This window comes from Salmo salar, chromosome 11, assembly GCF_965601325.2.
Source record: "Salmo salar chromosome 11, fSalSal1, whole genome shotgun sequence".
Taxonomy (NCBI): domain Eukaryota; kingdom Metazoa; phylum Chordata; class Actinopteri; order Salmoniformes; family Salmonidae; genus Salmo; species Salmo salar.
In genome coordinates, this window is record NC_138301.1 from 107,023,013 (window position 1) to 107,040,847 (window position 17,835).

Here is a 17,835-nt window from a genome sequence, read left to right on the forward strand (position 1 = left end):
CACACACACACACACACACACACACACACACACACACACACACACACACACACACACACACACACACACACACACACACACACACACACACACACACACAGAGCATTCACATTACATGTTCACACTAGTCATTTCATCCATCATCATACAAGGTTTCATACAAGGTCTTATTTCAATTTGGAACCTAAAAACCTCTTCCAAAAGTGTTTAGTGCTTCAAACCCCCCTGTCTTAAGCCTGTAAGAACAGAGAACATTGGAAGGAAGATCTTGAGCTCTACCCCTCGATGTGTCTGTTTTTCCTTGGCTTGTGGAAGAGAGGGAGGAGGAGGTGTCAACTGAAAGAGGAGACCCATGGAAGTATTCTGTTGTATCTGGGCTTGGATGTGCAGATCTTTGGATGGTTTATTTAGACTGAGTCTGTTGTGCCATTCAGACTGACTGTCCTCCAGCGTCAAGCTGTCCACCTCCCACTGCGGATTAGTCACTGAGTGTGTGTGTGTATGTGTGTGTGTGTGTGTGTGTGTGTGTGTGTGTGTGTGTGTGTGTGTGTGTGTGTGTGTGTGTGTGTGTGTGTGTGTGTGTGTGTGTGTGTGTGTGTGTCTGTGTGTGTCTGTGTGTGTGTCTGTGTGTGTGTCTGTGTGTGTGTGTGTGTGTGTGTGTGTGTGCGTGCGTGCGTGCGTGCGTGCGTGCGTGTGTGAGGTATATCTGCATGTTTTCTCTTGTGAAAATAACTAAATACAGCTGTAATACAGTTTGTATTACTCTATAACCAATGAGGAGCCAACGTTGATGTGGTTAGTAAGGCAGACGTTAGCGATTGGAACCTGACAGTAGATGTTGGTCATATTATCTCTGCAGTCGATGTGTGTACTTTTGCGTCAGAGCACATTTGAGTGCGGGTGTAGAAGTGTGTGTGAGAGCTGACCTTTTCTTTGGTTTATGTCCCGGTCTTTAGAGTGCTGGAAGATCTCCCAGTCGGACTGATATGGAGATACATGCAAACCATTTTCTGTCCAGAGTTTCTTATGAGGATGAGACTTGAGTGATGGGGGGAGAGAAATGGGTCAATATTGAACAACAGAACCACAAAAAGGAAAAGAACCACTAAAACATGCTGAAAGTATATGGAGATTGTTCACACTTTGAAAACAGTCCTGTAACTGGGACCAAAGTGTGTCTCCTTCAACACGATGATCATTGTGAACTAATCTTTATAAACTTGTTATAAACCCTTATAAACATAATGAGTTATCTCTGTCACATTTGTTACCATTGAGTCCCTATCAGTTAAACAGAAACAATTACAGAGATACAAGACTCCCTTTGATTTGAGGTTGACTTAATCCTAAACCCTTTGTTCTAAACATCCACAGTGACACACACTGGTTTAGTTACGATGCCTATCAAACCATGCCAACTGTACCACTGTCTTTCCCTCAGTAGTCGGCGAGGCTCCTTGATCATGTAGAAAGCTGTTCCACTGTGTGTCTTTCTCTCCAGGGAAGGGAGGGAGGACTCTGAGCTTCTTTGTTCCACTCCAGCTCTCCTTAATTGGTCTTTTATGAAGTTTAATCTCACCCATAGCTCAGTGTCTTTTGTTAGCCGGGGAGGGATATGTGGGAAGTCATCTGGACTCTTTCAGATCACCCCTTTGGTGTGAGATTAGCTACAGAACTAAAATCCAACCAGGGAGAAGAAAAAAACCAGAACATTACTACTGTCAACTCTTGAACAATCTCAGCAATTAGCTCACTGCAACGTGACGTAAATGTTGAGTTAAAGCGGCAATATGTCACTTTTTGGGTGACCTGACCAAATTCACATAGAAATTAGAGTTATAAATCTGTTATTCTCATTGAAAGCAAGTCTAAGAAGCGGTAGATCTGTTCTATGTGCGCTATTTCTATGCTTCTCATTCATAAATTTAGTTATACTATACTTGCTTGTTTTGTCACATTAACTGAAACTAGGTGAACTATTAGAATTTTAACAACCAGGAAATGGTGGAGCAATTTCTGCATATTACATCTTTAATATTTTCCAATGTTCTGCAGACAACAGTCTATGATTGTTAAAAACTTTTGTCTGTTGTGTGGAAATGCTGCTGTTTCTACTTCAATAAGTTCTGCTGTGGCACAGACATTTCAGCCACCTTATTAGAATGTTACCCAAAATTCCAGGCATTGAGTCAATTGTAACTTGCACATTTCTGAGCCCAAATGAATGCCAGACATGGAGGGTAGGTTTAATACACTTAATCCCCACTGCTAAGGTCAGCCATTTTGGTTCACAGCTGTGTTATTCAACTCTGGCTGGACACCCACACAGAAATGGACCCTGTCCAGTAGCCAGTAGCCAGCTCCCTACAGTAACTGGGTCAGGTGATGTCCTGGGAGAGGGGAGAACAAGGACAGTAGTACCACCGGGCTGTTTGACATCCCTGAAGAGGAGTAGATGAGTTGGAGTAGGAATAAAGGAGGAAAACATTTGTCTTCGTCTTTCTCTCTCTCTCTTGCTCTCTCTCTCTCTCTCTCCTCTCTCTCTCTTGCTCTCTCTCTCTCTCTTTCTCTCTCTCTCTCTCTCTCTCTCTCTCTCTTGCTCTCTCTCTCTCTCTTGCTCTCTCTCTCTCTCTTGCTCTCTCTCTCTCTTGCTCTCTCTCTCTCTCTTGCTCTCTCTCTCTCTCTTGCTCTCTCTCTCTCTCTCTCTCGTTCTCTCTCTCTCGTTCTCTCTCTCTCTCAAACACATGTATACAGGCTACATGTAGACAGTCACACAGGTCCATGCGCTATCATACGGGGCCCTTATTATAAGATTAGAGAGTGAAGTGTAATGTTTTTCTCAGAGGGCCTCTCACTCCAGTAGGCCTGCTGAATGCACTGTGAGGATGTCAGTGGCCAGTCCATCACTCCTCAGCTCCCTTCAGACCAGGAGAGAAGCAGGAAACAGGAAGGAGGGGAGTGGGATTAGAGGAGAGGGGGAGACCTAATCTCACAGGCTCAACTCTATGTCAAACACACATAAACAGACACACATCAGGTTTTGAACATACACTACAGATGTAGGATCTTAATTTGAGCCAGTTTGCTACAGCAGAAGAATAATCCTGCAGCAACAGGACATGTGAATTACTGTGTGGATTATAATGAATGGACATTTTTCTAGGGGTTGATACATTTTTCATTACGGCAAATCAAGTCTGAAATTTCTACGTGGAAATTACAAACTTTAAAACCCTTTTAAAAACTCAAATACACTGCAAGTTTCCATTTCCTGCTGTGAAGGAAAATTCTCAGCAACAAAAGAGTGATCAAATTAAGATCTTTCATCTGTATTGTGATATATGACGCACACTCTTGTGCTTGCAGCACACACACACACACACACACACACACACACACACACACACACACACACACACACGAAGACTGCAAGGTGGTGTCTTGGTAGCCAAATGCCCTGATAAGCTCCACTAGTCTTTTTTCATCTCTCCTTCTCTCCCTTCATCTGTTTCTGTCTGTTTCTCCCTCCCAGCACTCCCATAAATCCTTAACTTAGGTCAGGGCTGTCCAACACTCCTGCACTCTTCTCCCCACCCCTGACTTTCCCTTTCCCTCTCCTCTTAGCATGTTCTCCCATCCTACCCTAACCAGAATCTCTGTTCTCTCCTTCTCAGCCACCTTCCCACTTTATCTCTTCTCTATCTCTCCTCGCTCCTTCTCTCTCTAGGCGTGTAGGGGGTAATTGGCACTCTGGGTTTCCTTAATTAAAGCAAGGGTCTAATTGTAGCCGATACAGAGCGAAGGCTCACAGGCCTATCATTTCCTTATGACACTCCAGAGCAGCCAGAGAGAGAGAGAGAGAGAGGAAAAGCGAGAGAGTGGAAGGGCAAGTAGCAGAGAGGTATAGAGGAAAGTGAAGACGTTGGTCTGTAATTAAAGAGAGGGTTTGTGTTCCAACTCTGAATAGGTTGGGTCATGCAGCAGCTATCATATTCAAGGTCACTTATTTAAAGACTGGAGACGTGGGTTTATTCACCTGCTGTGTGGAGTGGATGGAGTTGGAGTCTTTGGAACAGAGCTGGTAGTATGGTAGGGTTCTTCTACTGTGTCCAGAGTGTTTACTGCTCTCTGAGGTGGTGGAAGGACAGGAGTCTTTACTGCTCTCTGAAGTGGTGGAAGGTCAGGAGTCTTTACTTCTCTCTGTGGTGGAAGTCAGGAGTCTTTACTTCTCTCTGAGGTGGTGGAAGGTCAGGAGTCTTTACTGCTCTCTGAGGTGGTGGAAGGTCAGGAGTCTTTACTGCTCTCTGAGGTCGTGGAAGGTCAGGAGTCTTTACTTCTCTCTCAGGTGGTGGAAGGTCAGGAGTCTTTACTGCTCTCTGAAGTGGTGGAAGGTCAGGAGTCTTTACTGCTCTCTGAGGTGGTGGAAGGTCAGGAGTCTTTACTGCTCTCTGAGGTGGTGGAAGGTCAGGAGTCTTTACTGCTCTCTAGGGAGGTGGAAGATCAGGAGTCTTTACTGCTCTCTAGGGAGGTGGAAGGTCAGGAAGCTTTACTGCTCTCTGAGGTGGTGGAAAGTCAGGAGTCTTTACTGCTCTCTGAGTTGGTGGAAGGTCAGGAATCTTTACTTCTCTCTCTGTGGTGGAAGGTCAGGAGTCTTTACTGCTCTCTGAGGTGGTGGAAGGTCGGGAGTCTTTACTGCTCTCTGAGGTGGTGGAAGGTCAGGAGTCTTTACTGCTCTCTGAGGTGGTGGAAGGTCAGGAGTCTTTACTGCTCTCTAGGGAGGTGGAAGATCAGGAGTCTTTACTGCTCTCTAGGGAGGTGGAAGGTCAGGAAGCTTTACTGCTCTCTGACGTGGTGGAAAGTCAGGAGTCTTTACTGCTCTCTGAGTTGGTGGAAGGTCAGGAATCTTTACTTCTCTCTCTGTGGTGGAAGGTCAGGAGTCTTTACTGCTCTCTGAGGTGGTGGAAGGTCAGGAGTCTTTACTGCTCTCTGAGGTGGTGGAAGGTCAGGAGTCTTTACTGCTCTTGGAGGTGGTGGAAGGCCCAGAGTCTTTACTGCTCTCTAGTGAGGTGGAAGGTCAGGAGTCTTTACTGCTCTCTGAGGTGGTGGAAGGTCATGAGTCGTTACTTCTCTCTGAGGTGGTGGAAGGTCAGGAGTCTTTACTGCTTTCTAGGGTCCTGGAAGGTCAGGAGTCTTTACTTCTCTCTGAGGTGGTGGAAGGTCAGGAGTCTTCACTTCTCTCTGAGGTGGTGGAAGGTCAGGAGTCTTTACTTCTCTCTGAGGTGGTGGAAGGTCAGGAGTCTTTACTGCTCTCTCTGTGGTGGAAGGTCATGAGTCTTTACTGATCTCTGAGGTAGAACGTCAGGAGTTTTTACTGCTCTCTAGGGAGGTGGAAGGTCAGGAGTCTACTTCTCTCTCTGTGGTGGAAGGTCAGGAGTCTTTACTGCTCTCTGAGGTGGTGGAAGGTCAGGAGTCTTTACTTCTCTCTCTGTGGTGGAAGGTCAGGAGTCTTTACTGCTCTCTGAAGTGGTGGAAGGTCAGGAGTCTTTACTGCTCTCTAGGGAGGTGGAAAATCAGGAGTCTTTACTGCTCTCTAGGGAGGTGGAAGGTCAGGAGTCTTTACTGCTCTCGGGTGGTGGAAGGTCAGGAGTCTTTACTGCTCTCTAGGGAGGTGGAAGATCAGGAATCTTTACTTCTCTCTGGGGTGGTGGAAGGTCAGGAGTCTTTACTGCTCTCTGAGGTGGTGGAAGGTCAGTAGTCTTTACTGCTCTCTAGGGAGGTGGAGAATCAGGAGTCTTTACTGCTCTCGGAGGTGGTGGAAGGTCAGGAGTTTTCACTACTCTCTGAGGTGGTGGACGGTCAGGAGTCTTTACTGCTCTCTGAGGTGGTGTAAGGTCAGGAGTCTTTACTGCTCTCTGAGGTGGTGGAAGGTCAGGAGTCTTTACTGCTCTCTGAGGTGGTGGAAGGTCATGAGTCGTTACTTCTCTCTGAGGTGGTGGAAGGTCAGGGGTCTTTACTGCTCTCTAGGGTCCGGGAAGGTCAGGAGTCTTTACTTCTCTCTGAGGTGGTGGAAGGTCAGGAGTCTTCACTTCTCTCTGAGGTGGTGGAAGGTCAGGAGTCTTTAGTTCTCTATGAGGTGGTGGAAGGTCAGGAGTCTTTACTTCTCTCTGGGGTGGTGGAAGGTCAGGAGTCTTTACTTCTCTTTGAGGTGGTGGAAGGTCAGGAGTCTTTACTGCTCTGTAGGGTGCTGGAAGGTCAGGAGTCTTTACTCCTCTCTAGGGTCCTGGAAGGTCAGGAGCCTTTACTTCTCTCTGGGGTGGTGGAAGATCAGGAGTCTTTACTTCTCTCTGAGGTGGTGGAAGGTCAGGAGTCTTTTCTTCTCTCTGAGGTGGTGGAAGGTCAGGAGTCTTTTCTTCTCTCTGAGGTGGTGGGAGGTCAGGATTCTTTACTTCTCTTTGAGGTGGTGGAAGGTCAGGAGTCTTTACTGCTCTGTAGGGTGCTGGAAGGTCAGGAGTCTTTACTGCTCTCTAGGGTCCTGGAAGGTCAGGAGTCTTTACTTCTCTCTGGGGTGGTGGAAGGTCAGGAGTCTTTACTTCTCTCTGGGGTGGTGGAAGGTCAGGAGTGTTTACTTCTCTTTGAGGTGGTGGAAGGTCAGGAGTCTTTACTGTTCTGTAGGGTCCTGGAAGGTCAGGAGTTTTTACTGCTCTCTAGGGTCCTGGAAGGTCAGGAGTCTTTACTGCTCTCTGAGGTGGTGGAAGGTCAGGAGTCTTTACTGCTCTCTGAGGTGGTGGAAAGTCAGGAGTCTTTACTTCTGTCTGAGGTGGTGGAAGGTTATGAGTCGTTACTTCTCTCTGAGGTGGTGGAAGGTCAGGAGTCTTTAGTTCTCTTTGAGGTGGTGGAAGGTCAGGAGTCTTTACTTCTCTGAGGTGGTGGAAGGTCAGGAGTCTTTACTTCTCTCTGGGGTGGTGGAAGGTCAGGAGTCTTTACTTCTCTCTGAGGTGGTGGAAGGTCAAGAGTCTTTACTTCTCTCTGGGGTGGTGGAAGGTCAGGAGTCTTTACTTCTCTCTGAGGTGGTGGAAGGTCAGGAGTCTTTACTGCTCTCTGAGGTGGTGGAAGAACAGGAGTCTTTACTTCTCTCTGAGGTGGTGGAAGGTCAGGAGTCTTTACTTCTCTCTGAGGTGGTGGAAGGTCAGGAGTCTTTACTTCTCTCTGGGGTGGTGGAAGGTCAGGAGTCTTTACTTCTCTCTGGGGTGGTGGAAGGTCAGGAGTCTTTACTTCTCTCTGGGGTGGTGGAAGGTCAGGAGTCTTTACTTCTCTCTGGGGTGGTGGAAGGTCAGGAGTCTTTACTTCTCTCTGGGTTGGTGGAAGGTCAGGAGTCTTTACTGCTCTCTGGAGTGGTGGAAGGTCAGGAGTCTTTACTTCTCTCTGGGTTGGTGGAAGGTCAGGAGTCTTTACTGCTCTCTGGAGTGGTGAAATGCCAGGATGAGGTACGGCTCCATCTTACAGGGATCAGTCTTTGGTCTACAAAAAGCAGCAGGCTGTGTGTGTGTGTGTGTGTGTGTGTGTGTGTGTGTGTGTGTGTGTGTGTGTGTGTGTGTGTGTGTGTGTGTGTGTGTGTGTGTGGTGTGTGTGTGTGTGTGTGTGTGTGTGTGTGTGTGTGTCAGGGTTGGAATAGAATAGAATTGAGAATGTCTCGTTCTTGAAATGGAATTGAATTTCAATTGAAGTATTAAACAGGATACAGAATTGCAATTCGAATTTGAATGAATGGAAATAGAATTGAATTCAGTGGAATTAGTTATATATATAACTAATATATTATTATATTAGTCTATACAAATATACATCTTGTACATAAAACATCAAACATGTTGTTAATTACATGCATACAAAAATATTGTTGAAACAATTGGTTTTCCTGATAAAGGAAAATGAAAGCTGTATGTGAATAGTCTAATTTTAATTATTTTTAGTTTCACCCTCAAGTTGACCCTAAAGCCTTCAAAAAGAAGCCAAACTAAATAAATGGTTGTTGGAATTATACTGTAACTGGCTATTCTAAGCACTAAGGTTAAAAGAGGATATTGTTTCCAGAGAAATGTGATATATTCTTTGGTATCTGGAAGTGTGACCTGTCAGATATAATTAAACTCTCATGTTATATGACTGACTGGAATTTATTTGAATTGTACTCAGTTAAATTCTTCTTCCTGTCACTCAAACTCAAATTCTATATCCTGTGACGTGTGGCCAAATCAATTAGAATTTTAGCTCATGAGTTGGATGGGAGTCAATTCCAATATTCTGAATTGATCCCAACCCTGCACAGTGCTATCTAGAACCTTAAAGGATTATTTGGTTGTCCCCATAGGAGAATCCTTTGAAGAACACTTTTTGGTTCCATGTAAAACCCGTCCCACAGAGGGTTCTACCTGGAACCCAAAATGATTCTACCTGGAACCAACAAGGGTTCTCCTATGGGGACAGCCGAAGAACCCTTTTTTCTAAGAGTGTGGTGTGTGTTTGTGTGTGTGTGTGTGTGTGTGTCTGTGCATGTGTGTGTGTTCAGTCAGCCCCAGTGTGTTCAGTCAGTCCCAGTGTGTTCAGTCAGTCCCAGTGTGTTCAGTGTGTTCAGTCAGTCCCAGTGTGTTCAGTCAGTCCCAGTGTGTTCAGTCAGTCCCAGTGTGTTCAGTCAGTCCCAGTGTGTTCAGTCAGTCCCAGTGTGTTCAGTGTGTTCAGTCAGTCCCAGTGTGTTCAGTCAGTCCCAGTGTGTTCAGTCAGTCCCAGTGTGTTCAGTCAGTCCCAGTGTGTTCAGTCAGTCCCAGTGTGTTCAGTCAGCCCCAGTGTGTTCAGTCAGTCCCAGTGTGTTCAGTGTGTTCAGTCAGTCCCAGTGTGTTCAGTCAGTCCCAGTGTGTTCAGTCAGTCCCAGTGTGTTCAGTCAGTCCCAGTGTGTTCAGTCAGTCCCAGTGTGTTCAGTCAGTCCCAGTGTGTTCAGTCAGCCCCAGTGTGTTCAGTCAGTCCCAGTGTGTTCAGTCAGCCCCAGTGTGTTCAGTCAGTCCCAGTGTGTTCAGTCAGTCCCAGTGTGTTCAGTGTGTTCAGTCAGTCCCAGTGTGTTCAGTCAGTCCCAGTGTGTTCAGTCAGTCCCAGTGTGTTCAGTCAGCCCCAGTGTGTTCAGTCAGTCCCAGTGTGTTCAGTCAGTCCCAGTGTGTTCAGTCAGCCCCAGTGTGTTCAGTCAGCCCCAGTGTGTTCAGTCAGTCCCAGTGTGTTCAGTCAGTCCCAGTGTGTTCAGTCAGCCCCAGTGTGTTCAGTCAGTCCCAGTGTGTTCAGTGTGTTCAGTCAGTCCCAGTGTGTTCAGTCAGTCCCAGTGTGTTCAGTCAGTCCCAGTGTGTTCAGTCAGCCCCAGTGTGTTCAGTCAGTCCAAGTGTGTTCAGTCAGCCCCAGTGTGTTCAGTCAGTCCCAGTGTGTTCAGTCAGTCCCAGTGTGTTCAGTCAGCCCCAGTGTGTTCAGTCAGTCCCAGTGTGTTCAGTCAGTCCCAGTGTGTTCAGTCAGTCCCAGTGTGTTCAGTCAGCCCCAGTGTGTTCAGTCAGCCCCAGTGTGTTCAGTCAGTCCCAGTGTGTTCAGTCAGCCCCAGTGTGTTCGGTCAGCCCCAGTGTGTTCGGTCAGTCCCAGTGTGTTCGGTCAGTCCCAGTGTGTTCGGTCAGTCCCAGTGTGTTCAGTCAGCCCCAGTGTGTTCAGTCAGCCCCAGTGTGTTCAGTCAGTCCCAGTGTGTTCAGTCAGTCAGTCCCAGTGTGTTCGGTCAGCCCCAGTGTGTTCAGTCAGCCCCAGTGTGTTCAGTCAGCCCCAGTGTGTTCAGTCAGTCCCAGTGTGTTCAGTCAGTCCCATCTCAATGATGTCCTCCATTTACTGTTGGATGGGCTGTACTGTATCATATAGTTGTACATGTCTGTACATGCATATATATAAACCCTCAGACAAACACACACATGCATCCTGTCTCATAAAACATAATGATAGAGCAGTGATAAACACTGATTACACACACACACACACCTCATACACACGGCTGCCGTACCGGGCTGTGCCTGGAGGGGGTGACTGCTTTGTTTCCGCTGTTCCTTATAAATGATCATCATAGGACATCAGCAGGAGCAGGTGAGGAATGGCACAGTGTGTATATGGGTGCGCACGTGACTCAATTCTAAAGTGGTGCACCAGTTACCACCATGAAGACGGTGTATAATTTGTTTTCCTGTGAACTTGAGGCAGAACACACACTGGGGAAACACCTAACCACTATACCTTCCCATTCCTCCATTCCTCCATTCCTCCATTCCCCAAGGTAGGAGTTATACTTTTTACACTCCTGTCTAAAGCTGAGAGCGACCCTGCCGCTCCCTACATCAGTCCTCATCCTCCCCCCTTCACCCCTCATGCTCCTCCCCCTTCACCCCTCATCCTCATCCTCCTCCCCCCTTCACCCCTCATCCTCATCCTCCTCAACCCTTCACCCCTCATCCTCCTCCCCCTTCACCCGTCATCCTCCTCAACCCTTCACCTTTCATCCTCATCCTCCTCCCCCCTTCACCCCTCATCCTCCTCCCCCTTCACCCGTCATCCTCCTCAACCCTTCACCTTTCATCCTCATCCTCATCCTCCTCCCCCTTCACCCCTCATCCTCCTCCCCCCTTCACCCCTCATCCTCCTCAACCCTTCACCCCTCATCCTCATCCTCCTCCCCCTTCACCCCTCATCCTCATCCTCCTCCCCCCTTCACCCCTCATCCTCCTCCCCCCTTCACCCCTCATCCTCATCCTCCTCAACCCTTCACCTTTCATCCTCATCCTCCTCCCCCCTTCACCCCTCATCCTCATCCTCCTCCCCCTTCACCCCTCATCCTCATCCTCCTCCCCCCTTCACCCCTCATCCTCATCCTCCTCAACCCTTCACCCCTCATCCTCCTCCCCCTTCACCCGTCATCCTCCTCAACCCTTCACCTTTCATCCTCATCCTCCTCCCCCCTTCACCCCTCATCCTCCTCCCCCTTCACCCGTCATCCTCCTCAACCCTTCACCTTTCATCCTCATCCTCATCCTCCTCCCCCTTCACCCCTCATCCTCCTCCCCCCTTCACCCCTCATCCTCCTCAACCCTTCACCCCTCATCCTCATCCTCCTCCCCCTTCACCCCTCATCCTCATCCTCCTCCCCCTTCACCCGTCATCCTCCTCAACCCTTCACCTTTCATCCTCATCCTCATCCTCCTCCCCCTTCACCCCTCATCCTCCTCCCCCCTTCACCCCTCATCCTCCTCAACCCTTCACCCCTCATCCTCATCCTCCTCCCCCTTCACCCCTCATCCTCATCCTCCTCCCCCCTTCACCCCTCATCCTCCTCCCCCCTTCACCCCTCATCCTCATCCTCCTCAACCCTTCACCTTTCATCCTCATCCTCCTCCCCCCTTCACCCCTCATCCTCATCCTCCTCCCCCTTCACCCCTCATCCTCATCCTCCTCCCCCCTTCACCCCTCATCCTCATCCTCCTCAACCCTTCACCCCTCATCCTCCTCCCCCTTCACCCGTCATCCTCCTCAACCCTTCACCTTTCATCCTCATCCTCCTCCCCCCTTCACCCCTCATCCTCCTCCCCCTTCACCCGTCATCCTCCTCAACCCTTCACCTTTCATCCTCATCCTCATCCTCCTCCCCCTTCACCCCTCATCCTCCTCCCCCCTTCACCCCTCATCCTCCTCAACCCTTCACCCCTCATCCTCATCCTCCTCCCCCTTCACCCCTCATCCTCATCCTCCTCCCCCCTTCACCCCTCATCCTCCTCCCCCCTTCACCCCTCATCCTCATCCTCCTCAACCCTTCACCTTTCATCCTCATCCTCCTCCCCCCTTCACCCCTCATCCTCATCCTCCTCCCCCCTTCACCCCTCATCCTCATCCTCCTCCCCCCTTCACCACTCATCCTCATCCTCCTCCCCCCTTCACCCCTCATCCTCCTCCCCCCTTCACCCCTCATCCTCATCCTCCTCCCCCCTTCACCACTCATCCTCATCCTCCTCCCCCCTTCACCTCTCATCCTCCTCCCCCCTTCACCCCTCATCCTCCTCAACCCTTCACGCCTCATCCTCATCCTCCTCAACCCTTCACTCCTCATCCTCCTCAACTCTTCACCCCTCATCCTCATCCTCCTCCCCCCTTCACCCCTCATCCTCCTTCCCCCTTCACCCCTCATCCTCATCCTCCTTCACCCCTCATCCTCCTCCCCCCTTCACCACTCATCTTCATCCTCCTCCCCCCTTCACCTCTCATCCTCCTCCCCCCTTCACCCCTCATCCTCCTTCCCCCTTCACCCCTCATCCTCATCCTCCTTCACCCCTCATCCTCCTCCCCCCTTCACCACTCATCCTCATCCTCCTCCCCCCTTCACCTCTCATCCTCCTCAACCCTTCACCCCTCATCCTCCTTCCCCCTTCACCCCTCATCCTCATCCTCCTTCACCCCTCATCCTCCTCCCCCCTTCACCACTCATCCTCATCCTCCCCCCCTTCATCCCTCATCCTCCTCAACCCTTCACCCCTCATCCTCTTCAACCCTTCACCCCTCATCCTCCTCCCCCCTTCACCACTCATCCTCATCCTCCTTCCCCCTTCACCCCTCATCCTCATCCTCCTTCACCCCTCATCCTCCTCAACCCCTTCACCCCTCATCCTCATCCTCCTCAACCCTTCACCCCTCATCCTCTTCAACCCTTCACCCCTCATCCTCCTCACCCATCATCCTCCTCAACCTCCTCACCCCTCATCCTCCTCACCCATCATCCTCCTCTATCTCCTCACCCATCATCTTCCTCACCCATCATCCTCCTCTATCTCCTCACCCATCATCTTCCTCACCCATCATCCACCTCTATCTCCTCACCCCTCATCCTCCTCTATCTCCTCACCCATCATCCTCCTCTCCCATCATCCACCTCTATCTCCTCACCCCTCATCCTCCTCTATCTCCTCACCCATCATCCTCCTCTCCCATCATCCTCCTCTATCTCCTCACCCCTCATCCTCCTCTATCTCCTCACCCCTCATCCTCCTCTATCTCCTCACCCATCATCCTCCTCTCCCATCATCCTCCTCTATCTCCTCACCCCAACTCTCCTTGCCTTCTGGGTGTCCATCTCTTTATTCGGGGTGTTGGACTGTGGTTATCAGCCCTCTGCAGCCTGCTAGTCCCAGGGAAGGATGGGAGAAGAGTGTAGTTGAGAGACAGGGAAGGAGGGAGAGAGAGAGGGAGGGAGATGCCAGGGCTCTCAGGGACTGTCAATGGAGATGGAGAAAGAGATAGAAGTGTTTAGCTCGTCAGAGACAGGGAGGGAAGACTGTTAAGGCCAGGCACAGGTATCAAATGAGCCTCAGTGTAACAACAATCTGTCAAACCAGCAGGATTCTTATCAAATTGGACTTATTGATGGCATGATTCTGCTCTGTTCTAAAGACAGCTCACCCAGAGAACACACAAGTGATAGAAACCTTTCATTCTATCTTTCCAAAAGCAGACTGTGCCAGAGAGTGTACCAAGATAGATCAAAGTAATTCCCTTTTGAGACAAAGGCAGGGTAGGGTGAGAGAGAGGAAGGAAGGAATTGAAGAGATAAATAGAGATTTTGGTATTTGTGCATGGTGCTCTGAGGAGGTGTAATCATAGATCAAAGGAAGCCTGGTAGTGGGGAGACGATGTGGGCACGGCTGGGGATGGTCATGTGACTAGCTTACCTGCAGACAGCCTGACCCCTGAGAAGGACCCCTGCAGGGAAACCCCTTAGGGATGGACAAACAGGACATGGTTTTAAAACACACCACTGGGCTTCAGATGGAAGGAAACCTCATCCCATCAATAACTAATGGTCAGCTCACAATACAGGAGCGAGCCAGTCTACTGAGGAATGGCTGGGGGAAGAGACATTTTCACAGGAAAATAAATCATTTCAGTTCTGCTTGCCTGTGATATTTCTGCATTGTTCCTCTTCCGTTCTCAATCCGTATTGAATTACTCAATCATAGCAGAAATGTTCTGGCTGTAAAAGAGCTGGTATTCGGCCGACGCTTCAGGAGATTACACAAAATCATTTCATTTTTAATCACAGCTCACGGCTGGAGGGGTGTGCATGTTGTTCAGTAGGTGTAGGCGCAATACAAGCCTGTTTGTGTGTGCACTGTGAATACATGAGAGTGAGCTTGAGTGTTGTGTATGTGAATTTGGAATTTCCCCTTGTTCCCACAGCTAGTCCCAATGTCCCCCTCTCCCCCTGAGGACAGAGAGGTTTCTCAGCAGGTTATTTTAATCTAGAAACAAGGGGGAGGCATTAAGCCAGACCTGTATGATACTGACCACAGACATGGAGGGAGGGAGGGAGGGAGGGAGGGAGGGAGGGAGGGAGGGAGGGAGGGAGGGAGGGAGGGAGGGAGGGAGGGAGGGAGGGAGGGAGGGAGGGAGGGAAAAGAACAGGGTTTATTTGGCACAGAACTCTGTTTCTCACTGTCTAATGTCCCTCTCAGTAGTGACATATCATTAACCCCCCCCCCCCCCCCCCCGTTACATTGAAGCAGCGGGTATAGCTAGAGCTACTGGATTTATACATGACACAGTTCTACTGCCTCAAACGACTGAACACGGGGAGCACTGTGACAGTGTGTATATCTGTATTACAATGTCTCTGGGTCTACTGTTGAAGTGTGTGTCCTTAGCATGTTGTTACATGTCTGTCTTCACAGAGGTCCTGATGAACACTAAGACAGAGACGTCAGATCTCAGATGGACCGTCTACTCCCATGACAACCCTCAGGTGTGTATACTGACCCCCAAATGGATCCTCTCATTCTCTTCTAGTTTCTTTCTGGGAGATTCTTAATTGGGAAAAAGTCTGTCCTCTCCTCAGCTCCTCTGATCCTCCGGGACCCGGAAACCGAGGTCGAGTGTCAATTCGTTAGTAGGTGAACGGAGGGCTATGCTCCCTCCTCGATTATCTACTTCGGCAGAGGATTCACAAGAACAAAACAAGTTGAGATTCTCTCTCTCTCTCTCTCTCTCTCTCTCTCTCTCTCTCTCTCTCTCTCTCGCTCTCTCCTCTCTCTCTCTCTCTCTCTCAAATTTCAATTTAAGGGGCTTTATTGGCATGGGAAACATACACACACACAGCAAGTGAAATAGATAATAAACAAAAGTGAAACAAAGAATAAAAAATGAACAGTAAACATTACACTCACAAAAGTTCCAAAATAATAAAGACATTTCAATTGAAAAGTTTCAAAATAATAAAGACATTTCACATCATATTATGTCTCTATACAGTGTTGTAATGATGTGCAAATAGTTAAAGTACAAAAGGGAAAATAAATAAGCATAAATATAGATTGGATTTACAATGGTGTTCGTTCTCCACTGGTTGCCCTTTTCTCGTGGCAACAAGTCACACGTCTTGCTGCTAGATATGGGAGTTGATCAAAATTGGATTTGTTTTCGAATTCTTTGTGGTTCTGTGTAATCTGAGGGAAATACAGTTGAAGTCGGAAGTTTACATACACCTTAGCCAAATACATTTAAAATCAGTTTTTCACAATTCCTGACATTTAATGATAGTATAAATTCCCTGTCTTAGGTCAGTTAGCATCACCACTTTATTTTAAGAATGTGAAATGTCAGAATAATAGTAGAGAGAATGATTTATTTCAGCTTTTATTTCTTTCATCACATTCCCAGTGGGTCAGAAGTTTACATACACTCAATTAGTATTTGGTAGCATTGCCTTTAAATTGTTTAACTTGGGTCAAACGTTTTGGGTAGCCTTCCACAAGCTTCCCACAATAAGTTGGGTGAATTTTGGCCCATTCCTCCTGACAGAGCTGGTGTAACTAAGTCAGGTTTGTAGGCCTCCTTGCTCGCACACGCTTCTTCAGTTCTGCCCACACATTTTCTATAGGGTTGAGGTCAGGGCTTTGTGATGGCCACTCCAATACCTTGACTTTGTTGTCCTTAAGCCATTTTGCCACAACTTTGGAAGTATGCTTGGGGTCATTGTCCATTTGGAAGACCCATTTGCGACCAAGCTTTAATTTCCTGACTGATGTCTTGAGATGTTGCTTCAATATATCCACATAATTTTCCTCCCTCATGATGCCATCTATTTTGTGAAGTGCACCAGTCCCTCCTGCAGCAAAGCACCTACACAACATGATGCTGCCACCCCCGTGCTTCACGGTTGGGATGGTGTTCTTCGGCTTGCAAACCTCCCCCTTTTTCCTCCAAACATTACGTTGGTCATTATGGCCAAACAGTTCTATTTTTGTTTCATCAGACCAGGGGACATTTCTCCAAAAAGTACGATCTTTGTCCCCATGTGCATTGGCAAACCGTAGTCTGGCTTTTTTATGGCGGTTTTGGAGCAGTGGCTTCTTCCTTGCTGAGCGGCCTTTCAGGTTATGTCGATATAGGACTAGTTTTACTGTGGATATAGATTATTTTGTACCTGTTTCCTCCAACATCTTCACAAGGTCCATTGCTGTTGTTCTGGGATTGATTTGCACTTTTCACACTAAAGTACGTTCATCTCTAGGAGACAGAACATGTCTCCTTCCTGAGCGGTATGACGGCAGCGTGGTCCCATGGTGTTTATACTTGCATACTATTGTTTGTACAGATGAATGTGGTACCTTCAGGCTTTTGGAAATTGCTCCCAATGATGAACCAGACTTGTGGAGGTCTACAAATGTTTTTCTTGGCTGATTTCTTTTGATTTACCCATGATGTCAAGCAAAGAGGCACTGAGTTTGAAGGTAGGCCTTGAAATACATCCACAGGTACACCTCCAATTAGAGGTCGACCGATAATGATTTTTCAACACCGATACCGATTATTGGAGGATCCAAAAAAACCGCTGATACCGATTAATTGGCCGATTTGTGTGTGTATATATATATATATCACAAATCGGCCAATTAATCGGTATCTGCTTATATATATGTAATAATGACAATTACAACAATACTGAATGAACAATGAACACTTATTATAACTTAATATAATACATCAATAAAATCTATTTAGTCTCAAATAATGAAACATGTTCAATTTGGTTTAAATAATGCAAAAACAAAGTGTTGGAGAAGAAAGTAAAAGTGCAATATGTTCCATGTAAAAAAGCTAACGTTTAAGTTCCTTGCTCAGAACATGAGAACATATGAAAGCTGGTGGTTCCTTTTAACATGTCTTCAATATTCCCAGGTAAGAAGTTTTAGGTTGTAGTTATTATAGGACTATTTCTCTCTATACCATTTGTATTTTATATACCTTTGACTATTGGATGTTCTAATAGGTACTTTAGTATTGTCAGCCTAATCTTGGGAGTTGATAGGCTTGAAGTCATAAACAGCGCAATGCTTGAAGCAGAGCGAAGAGCTGCTGGCAAACACAGTAAAATGCTGTTTGAATGAATGCTTACGAGCCTGCTGCTGCCTACCACCGCTCAGTCAGACTGCTCTATTAAATCATAGACTTAATTATAATATAATAACACAGAAATACGAGCCTTAGGTCATTAATATGGTCAAATCCAGAAACTATCATTTCGCAAACAAAACGTTTATTCTTTCAGCTTTTTTCGCAAATGTGCTTTTGTTAAATCATCCCCCCGTTTGGCGAAGTCGGCTGTCTTTGTTAGGAAGAAATGGTCTTCACACAGTTCGCAACGAGCCAGGCGGCCCAAACTGCTGCATATACCCTGACTCTGTTGCACAGAACGCAAGAGAAGTGAAACAATTTCCCTAGTTAAAAGAAATTCATGTT

At 47.7% G+C, this 17,835-nt stretch overlaps 1 protein-coding gene across 1 annotated transcript in view; it reads left to right on the forward strand.

Annotated features, from left to right (window-relative positions):
* ephb4a (eph receptor B4a) overlaps positions 1-17,835 on the forward strand; it is a 64,870-nt gene that overhangs the window by 13,075 nt on the left and 33,960 nt on the right. The window contains 1 exon segment of the mRNA XM_082958246.1: positions 14,769-14,839. Within this exon segment, the coding sequence (XP_082814372.1) occupies positions 14,769-14,839 (71 nt within the window).